The 14,062-nt window shown below is 43.4% G+C and overlaps 1 protein-coding gene across 2 annotated transcripts in view; it reads left to right on the forward strand.

Annotated features, from left to right (window-relative positions):
• Positions 1 to 1,724: 1,724 nt before the first annotated feature.
• The window catches only part of CFDP1 (craniofacial development protein 1), a 50,586-nt gene continuing 38,248 nt past the window's right edge, over positions 1,725 to 14,062 (forward strand). For both annotated transcript variants that reach the window (XM_075837551.1, XM_075837552.1), the window contains exons 1-4: positions 1,725 to 1,852; positions 4,676 to 4,817; positions 11,056 to 11,275; positions 12,387 to 12,514. In XM_075837551.1, the coding sequence (XP_075693666.1) occupies positions 1,798 to 1,852; positions 4,676 to 4,817; positions 11,056 to 11,275; positions 12,387 to 12,514 (545 nt within the window). In that variant the 5' untranslated portion in view covers positions 1,725 to 1,797. The remainder of the gene's footprint in view (positions 1,853 to 4,675; positions 4,818 to 11,055; positions 11,276 to 12,386; positions 12,515 to 14,062) is intronic.

Consider the following 14,062-nt stretch of genomic DNA (forward strand, 5'->3'; position numbering starts at 1 on the left):
AAAGCGTGGTGAACAGCAGCACACGTCTCCCAAGTTTCAATCAATGTGTCATCAATATTATCAAATTATATCAATATGTTCTTTTATTGGTCAAACATCCAGTAAAAAAATGGCTTGAGAAAGACCCCCCACTTGTCACGGGTCGAAACGTTGCCATTTTCTTACTGGTTGACCAATAAAAGAACATATTGATATCATTTGATAATATTGATAACATATTGATTGAAACTTGGGAGAAGTGTGCTGCTGTTCACCACGCTTTTTCTGAAGATTACATTACGTCAGACTGGGTTTGTTTGATTTTACAGCGTGACACCGCTCCTGATACCGGGATTTGTGCTGCTTCAAATATTGTATTTTTTGGATAGCCACAGGATATGTCATAAATGTCAGATAGATTCAGGTCCCACCTCTGGGACCCGCGCCTGTCTCTAGAAAGGGGCCCCTTAAACCCGTTCTAGCTTTGTCTGCTCTCGCTGCCTCCCAGCCACTTCCTGACCTTATGGTCGGCAGTTACGAAAACAGCACAGCTCGCCGAGCTAAATTGTTTCCATAACTCCCATAGTAGTGAATAGCAGTTACGGAAGCAGCGTAGCATGCGAGCTACGCGGTTTCCGTAACTACCATTCAGTTCTATGGGGCTTACGAAAACGGGGTTCTCGCTCCTCGTTTGAATTGTTAATTAGTTTGGTCACTATATAATGTCTGATATTGTCAGTACATGTTCCCTCTGAATTATAAAGTGCTGCGGAATATGTTGGCGCTGTATAAATAAATATTATTATATATTAATGCAGAGTCCTAATAAAATGATCATAGCACTTTATCTCCTATTAAACTGGCCAATAAACCGGCAGAAATGCCCATGAACCGTATTTTCAACAGGGTGAGTGATTTTGCACAGAGGAAATTGTTCCATCAGAAATCTTGCAGTTTATGCCCCTTTAGGGTCAATGCACACGATGCGTATTACATGCGGTTTTGCCATGTGTATTTGCGTGCGGCAAAACCGCAGCATAATACAGTACCAGCATAGGCAATGAGATTCCAGGGACTCTCATGTACACGCTGCGGTATTTTCCCCACACGTAAATTGTCCCGCGGTGTGTATATTTGTAACCGCAGCATGTCAATTTATCTTCCGCTTGCGAATTCTATCTCCGTATTTCTGGAGATATGCGCAGAAAAACCCGCAGCATGAAAGCACCGCAATTTACGCAGCAAAACGTAAAAACCGGACTGAAAAACACATTAAAAAACCGCACCTTCAGGTGCGTTTTTTCCTGCGAATTTCTTGCGGTTTTGCTGCGTATTTTCCACAGCAAAGTACGTAGCGTGTGCATGTAGACACCGTGACCAAATGTTCCTAGGAGCAAAATGTCCGATCCATGGCAGCTTTACATGGGGAGCATAATCCTGGGGCAATGACATTTTGCATGTAAAACTGCAGCTCCTCCACTTTTCTGCTGCTCCCAATTGTAAAGATATTTTGCATTTGCCAATACATTAGTGTGTAGGTCCAAGAAATATTATATGTTTAACCCTTATTAATATAATCCATATTTATTAATATTTTACATTCACAAGCCACAAAGTCTCGTCATTTTACAACATCCCTACAATAACACGTGCAGTTCAACGACGCATGCGCTCTAGGCAGCCGCTGAACAAGTAGTACATGCGCTCTGAGGCGTCTTACCGCGCATGCTCAGTAGACCCTTCTGGGTTGCCAGGCATGCGCAGTGCTGTATTATCGAGAGGTCACTGGCTGTGCGGCGCTAAGTGTAATATACGGTTATGTCTGACTCCGAGGACTATTCCTCCTCTGAGGATGAAGATTACGTCCCTTCAGGTAGTTGCCTCCTCGGGTGTTTCTGTGCATTGTACATACAGCTTTATGGTAGTCCCAGCAGCCTGAACCACGTCGCCACAAGCTGCAGGGATTTGTCATGTAATTCAGTAAGGATGTCCGTAGATGTGGGGGAGGAGTAAAGATCCGATCACATTGTAGTGATCTGATTGTTTTGGATCAATCAAAATCTGAGCCACCCCTCAAAAACTAGTCACGTGTTAGGGTATGTGCACACACACTAATTACGTCCGTAATTTACGGACGTATTTCGGCCGCAAGTACCGGACCGAACACAGTGCAGGGAGCCGGGCACCTAGCATCATAGTTATATACGATGCTAGGAGTCCCTGCCTCTCTGCAGGACAACTGTCCCGTACTGTAATCATGTTTTCAGTATGGGACAGTAGTTCCACGGAGAGGCAGGGACTCCTAGCATCGTACATATGTATGATGCTAGGAGCCCGGCTCCCTGCACTGAGTTCGGTCCACTACTTGCGGCCGAAATACGTCCGTCAATTACGGACGTAATTAGTGTGTGTGCACATACCCTTAGAGACTGATGTGCGGAAAATATCTGTTGCGTTTTTTCTATTGGCACCGTATTCTGTGGTAAGATTTGTATCAAATTGATTGCATGATCGGGGAAAATCTTTAACGGGGCCTCCGACTAAATTTATATCACCGACTAATCAGCTTTAATAACAAATGATGTCCTGATCTCCCGCTGTCCACCGCGCGTCGTCCGCAGTGACATCACACGTAGAGCGCTACAGCCATTCGGTCTTTTGTTGACCAAGGGACATCATTTTACTATGGACGACACATCGTCTGGGACTGCGTTGTTTACATACGGCATGGGGTATAACCAGCGCAGGGCCGCGTGACTGGGGCAATATGTGAGACACCGTTATATGTTCCTTATATCTACTTAGAGCGACCACCGACAGCCTCCAATGCAGATGTGATCTGAGCCTTTAAAGCCTCAAACACAAGCGTGTTTGGTCCGTGATACACATTCCGTATTTCGGCCGCATTTCCCGGACTGAACACACTGCAGGGAGCCGGGCTCCTAGCATCATAGTTATGTACGACGCTAGGAGTCCCTGCCTCTCTGCGGGACAACTGTCCCGTACTGTAATCATGTTTTCAGTATGGGACAGTAGTTCCGCGGACAGGCAGGGACACCTAGCGTCGTACATAACTATGATGCTAGGAGCCCGGCTCCGTGCAATGCGGCCGACGTACGGACCGTACATCACAGACCGAACACGCCCGTTTGTGAGGCTCCTTAAGGGGGTTTTACATTGGGCGATTATCGGACAAATGTTCATCTGCTGATCGTATTGTTTTAAAAACGTGAAATATCGTTGTCGGCAGCACATCGCCCTGTGTGAACAAGGAGACGCACGGCTGATATGATAATGTATGGGGACAAGCGATCAGAGCAACGAGCGCTCGTCCCCATACATAGCTCCTTGTGGCAGGAGCAAACGATCAACGCGACGACCTCTGCACCAGTGAAAATTGGCCGGTGTAACAGGGGCTTTAGAGGGCTGTCCCCTGTGCAGGATCACCCCTCTAGGAGGCAGAGCGGCAGATCTCTGTCTGCCGGACTCAAGCCGTCGATGTGCGGCCATGGCCATCATCGTTCACCAAAAAGTTGGATTGCAAAATGATTTTAACTTCAAGAAATATTTTTCATCACCCACAAATTATAGTTGATTCTCATAACTTCATGATCCCGGATATTATAACAGGATTGTACCAGTAAAGCTTTGTTCACATCTGCACTAGAGTCCCTTTTCCATCTGAGCGGGACCCTGACTGACACAAACGGAAACCAAAGGTGTCCGTTTCCATCACCATTGATTTGAATCTATATGAATGCTGTTTTTCCACGTTTATTAGACGCAGTAGTGTTGCCCCCCCCCCCTTGCAGTGCCACTACCTATATGTGTGAACCCACCTTCATGGGGCAGCGGGTAAGAGTATGAATAGTGATTGTGTATGAGCGCTCCCCTCTAGACTGTCTCATTGACAGGTCATACAAGTGTAAAAATAAATAAGGTGTCAAGGGAACTTTTAAGGTTGTCCTAGGCATAAAACATTGTCAACCATCAAACTATTGTTAGATAAAATGGAGTCTTTACTGTTACGGCTTCTGATCATGTGACTGAGGGAAGGGATCGCTTCTCCTATATATACATGCTTACCTGTATAGGGAATAGATCTTTTTAAAGCGGTATTCCCAACTTAGCCATTTATGGCATATCCAAAGGATATGCTATAAATGTCTGATAGATGCTGGTCTCAGATCTGGAACCTCCACCTATTTATATATATCTATATATCTCTAGAATGGGGGTCTCCTGACCCCCATTCCGCCTGGTAAGATGGCGGCTGGCCACAGATTCCAGACAGGAATTTCGCTCTCTCCATTCTGTTCTATGGGAAATATAGAAACGGCCAAGCAGCGCTTGCTCGGGTGTTTCCTCCCATAGAGTAGAATGGCCCCCTCCCCACTAGTCCCGCCTAGAATCTTCAGCCAGCGGCTGCCTCAACAGGCAACACATGGGTCGGGTGAACGCTTTTGTCAATATAGCTGCAGGTCTAAGTTGAGAATACCCCTTTAATGCTTTTTTTTTTTTTCTTTATGCAGGTATTTTCGTACCTGCATATGACATAACGTATGGAGAAGTGGTCGTTTATTTGTGCCACAAGGTGTGATAGTGAAGATCCCCCTTTAAATGAATAAGTTATACATGTGAATAAGCTGTGATGATATAAAACAGGGAACAAATAACCAGTGGTTTTGTGTCTTAGGAGGAGAATACAGTGAAGATGATGTGAATGAATTGGTGAAGGAAGATGATGATGATGATGATGAAGAGCAAGAAGGTGGAGAAGAAAAAGCCTCACATAAAAATAAGACTAAGAAGAAGAATGAGAATTCTATTTTAGCAAGGTGAGCAGAGAGGCCACCAATGACTATACGGCTTGGTGTCCACGGTACAGACCTAATCCATCCCGTAAGGCTATGGTCATATCTGCTCAATGGAAATAGCAACGCAGATGTGAACTGAGCCTTAGACTTTGTTCACATCTGTGTCGGGGTTCCAATCATGGGTTACATCAGACCTTTCCGTCAGGGGAACCCATGAACGAAAACCATAGCTTTCCATCTGCATTTACATTGATTTCAAGGTTAATGCTTCTGTTGCTAATGGTCTCCGTTCTGTAAGGTTTCCGTTTTTACGGTGGAATCAATCTCGCCAAAACAATGGAAAGTTTACAGAACGGAGACAAATAGAAGCCATTAGCAACGGAAGCGTTACCATTGAAATCAAGGGTAATGCAAATGGAAAGCTATGGTTTCCGTTCATGGGTTCCCTGACGGAAAGGTCTGACGGAAAAACAAAGGAAGGCCGCACTCCACAGCAGATGGTTTTCAAGTGAAAAATTGCATCTTTATTCACCCATTGGCAGTGCAACGTTTCAGCCCCAGCATGGGCCTTTCAAGCACGTCCATGGTGGGGCTGAAACGTTGCACTGCCAATGGGTAAATAAAAATGCAATTTTTCACTTGAAAACCATCTGCTGTGGAGTGCGGCCTTCCTTTGTTTTTCTATATATGGAACCGGTGATCGAGGTCCAAAGGCTTGCACCCAAAGAATTACAAATAAGGCTATGAGCCTATAAGTGCTGCTCTCCTTGTGTTTTCAAGGTCTGACGGAACCCCGACGCAGATGTGAACAAAGTTTAGTACATACACAAGGGTTAGGGCTAGGACCGCTATTATTCAACCTATTTATTAATGATATAGAGGATGGGGTTAGCCCCTTCCCACTGCAGCTACTTTTGACCTTCCTGACAGTCAAATTTTTCAAATCTGACATATCTCACTTTGTGGTAATAACTTTGGAATGATTTTACCTATCCAAGCGATTCTGAGATTTTCTCATGACACATTGGACTTAATGTTAGTGGTAAAATTTGGTTGATACATTACATTTTTATTTGTGAAAAACACCAAAATGTTTTTATAAATTTAAATGCATCTGCTTGTAAGACAGACCGTTATACCACACAAAATAGTTACAAATGAACATTTCCCATGTGTCTACTTTACACCCCTTGCACACGACTGAGTTCGGGCCGTGAAAAACGGTCCAAATGTCGGCTGCATTTCCCAGCCCGACTGCAGTACAGGTGAATGGGACTACTGGCATCATAAATATTTTATGATGCTAGGAGTCCCTGCCTCCCTACGGAACTGCTGTTCCGTACTGAACAAAATGATAGAATACGGAGCAGCAGTTCCGCGGGGAGGCAGAGACTCCTAGCATCATAAAATGTCTATGATTCCAGGAGTCCCGTTCACCTGTACCGCAGTCGGGCCGGGAAATGTGGCTGACACACAGACCGTTTTTCACGGCCCGAACTCTGTCGTGTGCAAGGGGTGTTAGATTGGCATAGTTTATTTAACATTCATTTATTTTTCTAGGACGTTACAAGGCTTAGAACTTTAGCAGCAATTTGTCACGTTTTCAAGAAAATTTCAAAAGGCTATTTTTACAGGGGCCAGTTCAGTTCTGAAGTGGCTTTTTTGCCCATACTTTACAAACCCACATAAATCACCCAATTTTAAAAACTGCACCCCTCAAAGTATTCATAGCAGCATTTAGAAGGTTTCTTAACCCTTTAGGCATTTCACAGGAATTAAATCAATGTGGATGGGAAATTGAAAAACAACAAAAAATGTATTACCCAGATTCTTCCATTTTTAGAAATATCTAACTTGTGGCCCTAGTGTAATACTGGACTGAAACACTGGCTTTAGAAGCAAATGAGCACCTAGTGATTTTTGAGGCGTTCTTTTTATTAGATTATATTTTAGGCACCATGTCAAGTTTTGAAGAGGTCTTGTTGTACCAAAACATAGGAAACACCCCAAAAACTACCCCATTTTGGAAACTACACTCTACAAGGAATTCATCTAGGGGTGTAGTGAGCTTTTTGACCCCACATGTGTTCCATAGATTTTATTAGAATTGGGCTGTGAAAATGAAAAATTTCATTTCCACAAGGACTAAATGAGAAAAAGCACCCCTACGTTTGTAAAACAATTTCTCCCGAGTACAGCAATATCCCACATGTGGTCATAAACGGCTGTTTGGACACGGGGCAGGGCACAGAAGGGAAGGAGCGCCATGTGGCTTTTGGAGCTCAAATTCTGCTGGAATGGTTTGTGGGGGCCATGTCGCATTTGCAAAGCCCCTGAGGGGCCAAAACACTGGAAACCCCCACAAGTGACTCTATTTGGGAAGCTACACCCACAAGGAAGTTATTTAGAGGTATAGTGAGCATTTTGACCCCACAGGTTTTTTGCCTAAATTATTGAAATTAGGATGTGAAAATTAAAATCTACATTTTTTCTAATAAAATGTAGGTTTAACAATTATTTTTTTTCCACAAGAACTAAAGGAGAAAAAGCACCCTAAAATTTGTAAAGCGACTTCTCCAGAGTAGGGCAATACCCCATATGCAGTCATAAACTGCTGTTTGGACACACGGTAAGGCTCAGAAGGGAAGGAGCGCCATTTGGCTTTTGAAATGGTTTCTGGGCACCATATTGAATTTGCTGAGCCCCTGTAGTACTAGTACAGTGCGAACACCCCAAAAGGGACTCCATTTGGGAAACTACACCCCCTGAGGAATCCTCTAGGGGTATAGTGAGACTTTTGACCCCAAAGGTTTTTTGCTGAATTAATTAAAATTAAGCTGTGAAAATGGTAAAATTTATTTTTTCCCAATAATGTTTTATATCAACATTTTTCATTATCACAATGAATAAATAAAAAAGAGCACCCCAAGATTTGTAAAGCAATGTCTCCCGAGTATTGTAACACCCCATATGTGGTTATAAACTGCTCTTTGGACATATGGGAGGGTTCAGAAGAAAAGGAGTGGTATTTGACTTTTGGAGTGTAAATTTTGCTGGAGTGGTTTACGGACGCCATGTTGCATTTGCAAAACCCCTCATGTACCAAAAAAAACAGTGACCCCATTTTAGACACTACACCCCTGAAGGCATTTATAAAGGGGTGTAGTGAGCATTTACACCCCACAGGTATTCTTCAGAAATTAATACACTGTGGATGATGCAAAGTGAAAATTGCAATTTTACCACTGATCTGCCATTTCACCGCTCAATGTGTTGTGCCCAGCTTGTGCCACTGGAGAATCTTACCCCATAAATTATTAAGCGGGTTCTTCCAGGTATGGCAATACCTTACATGTGGCTGTAAACTGCTGTTTGGGCACACTGTAGGGCTTAGAAGGGAAGGAGCGCCATTAGGATCGTGGATTTTGCTTGGTAGTAGTTTTGTTTGGAGTTTTACTGGTATTAGTTTGTAATGTGAGGGCATATGTAATCTGTGCGAACTGCATCAGGGTATATGTAAGCTGTGCAGAGTACATCAGGGTATATGTAAGCTGTGCAGAGCACATCAGGGTATATGTAAGCTGGGCGGAGTACATCAGGGTTTATGTAATCTGTGTGGACTACATCAGGGTATATGTAAGCTGTGAGGAGTACATCAGGGCATAATAAGAGGGTATATTAATGGGGTAAATAATAACTATCCATAGATGTGTGGTACGCTGTGAAGCAATACGTTATGCACAGGCCATTGTCGCACTGATAAACTGTGTAAATTCTTATCCTCCTTTTGTTACACTCTGCACATCTTGGGGACTTTTCCTCCTTTGTAGTTTGGGAAATTTTGCTGGGAAAGTGTTGCGCTAGTACAATAAGGGCGCCCTCACTTCCAGCAGATATTCTATGTCCCTTCCCTTTTTGGTTCATGAATACTAGGTCCCTGAAACTGAAGGAATGTTCCTCTCTGGCCTGCACATTGGGATGTTTTTTCATCATTCATTCGCTATGGGAGCACCGGAAATAGTGGAGTACAGCGTTCGGCTATTTTAGACTCTCCTGTAGAGAATGAATGGAGCGACAGTGCGCATGAGCGACCTGCCACTCTGTTCAAATTGGCACGGACCCCCATTCTCGTGTACAGTGGGGCTCCAAAGCTGTCGGACACCCACCGATCAGCAAGTTACCCCCTATGCTACGGTTAGGGGGTAACTTGTTCTAACCAGAATACCCCATTAAACTGGCAGAGTCACTTGTTGTGAAGGATCTGGGTGTACTTGTAGATCATAAACTAAATAACAGCATGCAATGTCAATCAGCTGCTTCAAAGGCCAGCAAAATATTGTCGTGTATTAAGAGGCATGGACTCACGGGACAGGGATATATTATTACCACTTTACAAAACATTAGTGAGGCCTCATTTAGAATATGCAGTTCAGTTCTGGGCTCCAGTTCATAGAAAGGATGCCCTGGAGTTGGAAAAAATACAAAGAAGAGCAACAAAGCTAATAAGGGGCATGGAGAATTTAAGTTATGAGGAAAGATTAAAAGAATTAAATATATTTAGCCTTGAAAAAAACAAGACTAAGGTGGGACATGATTAACTTATCTAAATATATGAATGGCACATACAAAAAATATGGTGTAAACCCTTTCCATCTAAAATTCCCTCAAAAACAAGGGGGCACTCCCTCCGTCTGGAGAAAAAAAAGGTTCAACCTGCAGAGGCGACAAGCCTACTTTACTGTGAGAACTGTGAATTTATGGAATAGTCACCGCAGGAGCCGTCACAGCAGGGACAGGAGATGGCTTTAAAAAAGGCTTAGATAAAAAGTATAATCTCCTATGTCAATGTATAGAATACTTGTTTGAATGTTGATCGCCACTTGGGATCAGGAGGAAAGTTTTTCCTTTTTAGGGCAGATTGGGTAATGTCTTAGGCCCCATGGACACGACCGTATTTTTCATCCATAATTACGGACCCATTCATTTGTATGGGTTACGGACACCTTTCCATATTTTTAGAAATGATAAAACATGTCCTTTTTTTGGGCCAGAATTATGGCACAAACTCCCCATAGAAGTCTATGGGCGCTTCCGTAATTATGGACATCTACGGATGTGTATGCGTAGCCGTCTGCAATTATGGAAGTGTTGCTGTGCGTTGCCAGGGGATTACCCAAGATTCCTCACTGTTTATTTGCAGATCCGTAAATACGGATGCACTATGTTAAACGTAGGCTGTGACAGGTGCATAACAGTGACATCCATCACACATAAGCTATAATGGTGGTTGTTTATCGAATTCATCATGACCCTATTTATGACATATCCGTTAAGCAGATACCATTATAGCCTATGGGTGACGACTGCCTCTGTTAGGCATAACGTGTGCGTTGAGAAGCTCCAGCGACATAACTGTCCATATATGTACCATTATCACTGGAACTTCCCGACGCAGCAGAGGGAGTGTCAATGGCCGCTACATCGGCAGAGCAACTCTGGGATCCATTTCCGTGACCCTTTTACTTCCTGAGTTCAACAACGACTCTGCGTTGCTTGGAGATGCTCAGAAATATAGCTCTGCCACAGCGAGAACCCCACACCCGTGGTCACCACACATGGCCACCTGCATGGTGGCCCAACTATCCCCCATGACTGCTTGCCTTTTAATGCCCAACTATTTCCCACAATAGCAAGACAGCTGCTTTTTTTTTTTTTATCTCCGCCGGGGAAAGGTACGTCAGTGGAGCTTTCCTGGGATGGGCACAGTGACGTAACTCCCTATATATGGCCCGTTATATGTTTAATGAAGGCCAGTTACAGATGGCATACGTTGGTGTCACCCATAAGCTACTATGGCATCCATTAAATGTATATTTTTCTTTACCGTATGCCTCTGAATAGATTGGTGTACTCAACTACGCTACTACGGTATACCCGACATATACCGCATGACGGATGCCAAAATGACACTAAGGTCGCTATCTCGGGGGTTATGGGTACAGTTACAGTTGATGAATGTGCCGAGAGCTTTTCCTATGCCTACGTTAAACATACTGGGAAAACGCTGTGTGAACAGAGCCTTACAATGATTGTGTACTTTCTTCTCCTTTCTTGGGCTGAAGTAAATGACCTGTTTTCTCTTTTGGATACGTCTTGTACAGTTACGTCATAAGGAATGTATCAGCTCTCCTATTCATCCAAAGGTGGGAAGGTAATACAACCCTTTGAAATGATTTGAGAATGTTTCCTCTGCCCTTAGAAAACGAAAGAAAGGTGTACTGTCATTGAATACAGAGGAAGGCCCAGTGGAAAAGGAGGAGAAAGAGGAGGACGACATAGAGACCTTTGATGAGGTGAAAAAAAAGAAACTGGAAGAGGCAAAAAAGAAAAAAGAAGAAGACCTCTGGTCAAGTTTTCTTTCTGATGTCGGAAAACAGCCAAAAAGTCAACCTGCTGTCCCTGCTCCCCAGAACCTTCAGGTATTGTTGGTATATCGGGCACCGCATAGTGTGCCAGCTAATAATAGACTTCTCGTCAATTTTAGTTTGTTTGTAATATCTACTCATTTTACCTTCTAACTACCCCACACAGATTCTATATGGCATATCCTATATATACCGCCCCTTCATGGACCATTTGGCTTATCCACCTCTCCCTATTTCAATAAACATGGATGCTTGGCTGATCCAAACGTGCACGTTTATGGGGAGTCGGCTTAAATAGCTGTTGTCCAACACAGTATTGAGCTGTTCGCTATGTGAGGGGGCAGCTTTTGTCTGTATTTTCGGTACGGCATGTCTGTTGTGACTTATCGACACTGGGACTTCATACAATACTATGGATAATGTATGTGGTAAAGTAAGGCCTGTTTTGTTCCTTTTATTTCTCATGCCATTTTCTAGGCTATGTTCACACCTGCTTTCTGGCTTTTCGTTGTTCTGTTCTGTCAGAGGAGCAAGACAAGTGACAACCGGAAGTGATGGTTCCGTTGCACAACCGACACCACCGGCGGCCGACGGAACCCATTGACTTTAATGGGTTCCGTTTGCTATCCATCGGGGTGTCTGTGGTTTAACTGGAAACTATGAGTTCTGTCAGATCTGCGACGCAGGCCCTTAACGGAGCCTCCAACATAGATGTTATAGCCCAACCAACATTTTAATCCCAAATCGTGGTACATCAAGCCTCACCCTGGTCTTCCCAGAAATGCCCACAAAGCTACCCAAGTACACCTATTTTAATGCAAATTATTACAAATCTCGCCCCTTTTATGCTCTTATTAGCAGGGCAATCCCATGAAAATTGTGGCAAGTATGTTTTTTGTTTTCCATTGTGTGTAATCTGGCCCGTTTTTACACAGAGAGCTTTGCAATTACAATGCCCAGAACACAAGTACGTGACGTTAGGCAAACACTCAAAATTTCGTGCTGGGTCAGACGTATATGGGTAATAACAACTACCAAGACACAATCGCCGAGTCGCATGGGACTCATCGGAATATATACTTACTTTGGTTTTATATCGAGTAATAACTTATTACATAGGCTTTCGTTCTCTCTCTGACTTTATTCCTTTCATGTTTCCTTTTAGACGGGAAAAAAGGATAAGGATTCCAAAAATGATTCCACCAAGTCTTCGAAGGAGGATTCTGAGACAGTGGATGACTCTAAAAAGCTGACCATTACTAAAGTGTTTGATTTTGCTGGGGAAGAAATCCGGTAAGAGTTTCACTGGTTTTCTTGGGTAAACTCAACAACGTACATAAGTCAAATGTTGCATGGTGACATAAACATTCATAGCGGCCTGTAAGAGACGGAAAAAAAAAATATTTATTAACCCCCCCCCCCCCCCAAAAAAAACGGCTACACTATAAAGGTACATTACACATCTGTTCACGTATTTTGATCACTGACGTAAATCTTATGGCTGTATGTACATAGCGAGGAAACTAAACTAGTACAACGGACCGCGTCCAAAATATGCGAATCCCTTGAAATCCGTGTCAGATTTTTCTGTCTCAAATCGACATCGTGTGAACATAACGTTAGGATGTTTTTACAACCACGGCACTACTGCAACATAATTACTACATGTGTTTTTTAGGGTTCGCCGTGAACCGCCCACAAATCGCGGGCCGTGTACATGGCCACGTGCATTATTTTCTATGAGCCTGGACAGCAAAACACGGCCGTAAGAAGAAATGTCCGTTCTTTTTGCGGTCCAGGCTCCTGGGCCATGCACGGACCGTGGAAACCACGTTCGTGTGCATGGGCCCATTGAAATGAATGGGGCCGCAATTCTAACGTGGGTTTTCGGGGGAATTGCGGCCGCAAAAGCACGTTCGTGTGTATGGGGCCTTAATATGGGGATTGTGGAGGCTGCTCTATGTGGAAGCAAATTAAACCTGTTCGTAAATATTACATGTGTATGGACCATCCAACAGGGAAATAAGTGCCACTTTGGCAGTAGTAAACCGTTTTTAAGGAATTATTGGCATAGACAGCGTTGTATGTGGACGTACCATAAAAGGATTTTCTGACTTCATGATTTTAAAAGTGGCCCGATGACTTGGTGAAAGATTATCGCAGCTTGTGTCTGTTGGCCACCATGTTCATGTCATGTACCTATGGACATTTCATCATCACACCGCTTTCCAAATGCAGCTTATTTCCAGTGGCCTGAATCCTGGAACCCCCCCCCAGCTTTTATTCCTGGAGGTAGCTGCTGGTTTTTATACATAATCCCTTCAACGAGTGCCTAATTGGGTCCTAAGCAGGCACTTGACGTTCCTATGTCTTAATAAGGTATTGACACAGACTGGTCGTAATAACGCCTACACCGGCATCATCGACACCTGTAAATCAGTCTTGTGCTTATTTCTACGCTTGAAAATGAACACAGAGGGAGAGGTAAAAGGGGTGTGTGAGTGTATATATATATATATATATATATATATATATACACTACCGTTCAAAAGTTTGGGGTCACCCAGACAATTTTGTGTTTTCCATGAAAACTCACTTTTATATTTATCAAATGAGTTGCAAAATGACTAGAAAATATAGTCAAGACATTGACAAGGTTAGAAATAATGATTTTCTCCTTCAAACTTTGCTTTCGTCAAAGAATGCTCCATTTACAGCAATTCCAGCATTGCAGACCTTTGGCATTTTAGCTGTTACTTTGCTGACGTAATCGGGAGAAATTTCACCCCATGCTTTCAGAAGCCCCTCCCACAAGTTGGATTGGCTTAATGGGCACTTCTT

The sequence above is a fragment of the Rhinoderma darwinii genome, chromosome 9 (genome assembly GCF_050947455.1).
Source record: "Rhinoderma darwinii isolate aRhiDar2 chromosome 9, aRhiDar2.hap1, whole genome shotgun sequence".
Classification (NCBI taxonomy): domain Eukaryota; kingdom Metazoa; phylum Chordata; class Amphibia; order Anura; family Rhinodermatidae; genus Rhinoderma; species Rhinoderma darwinii.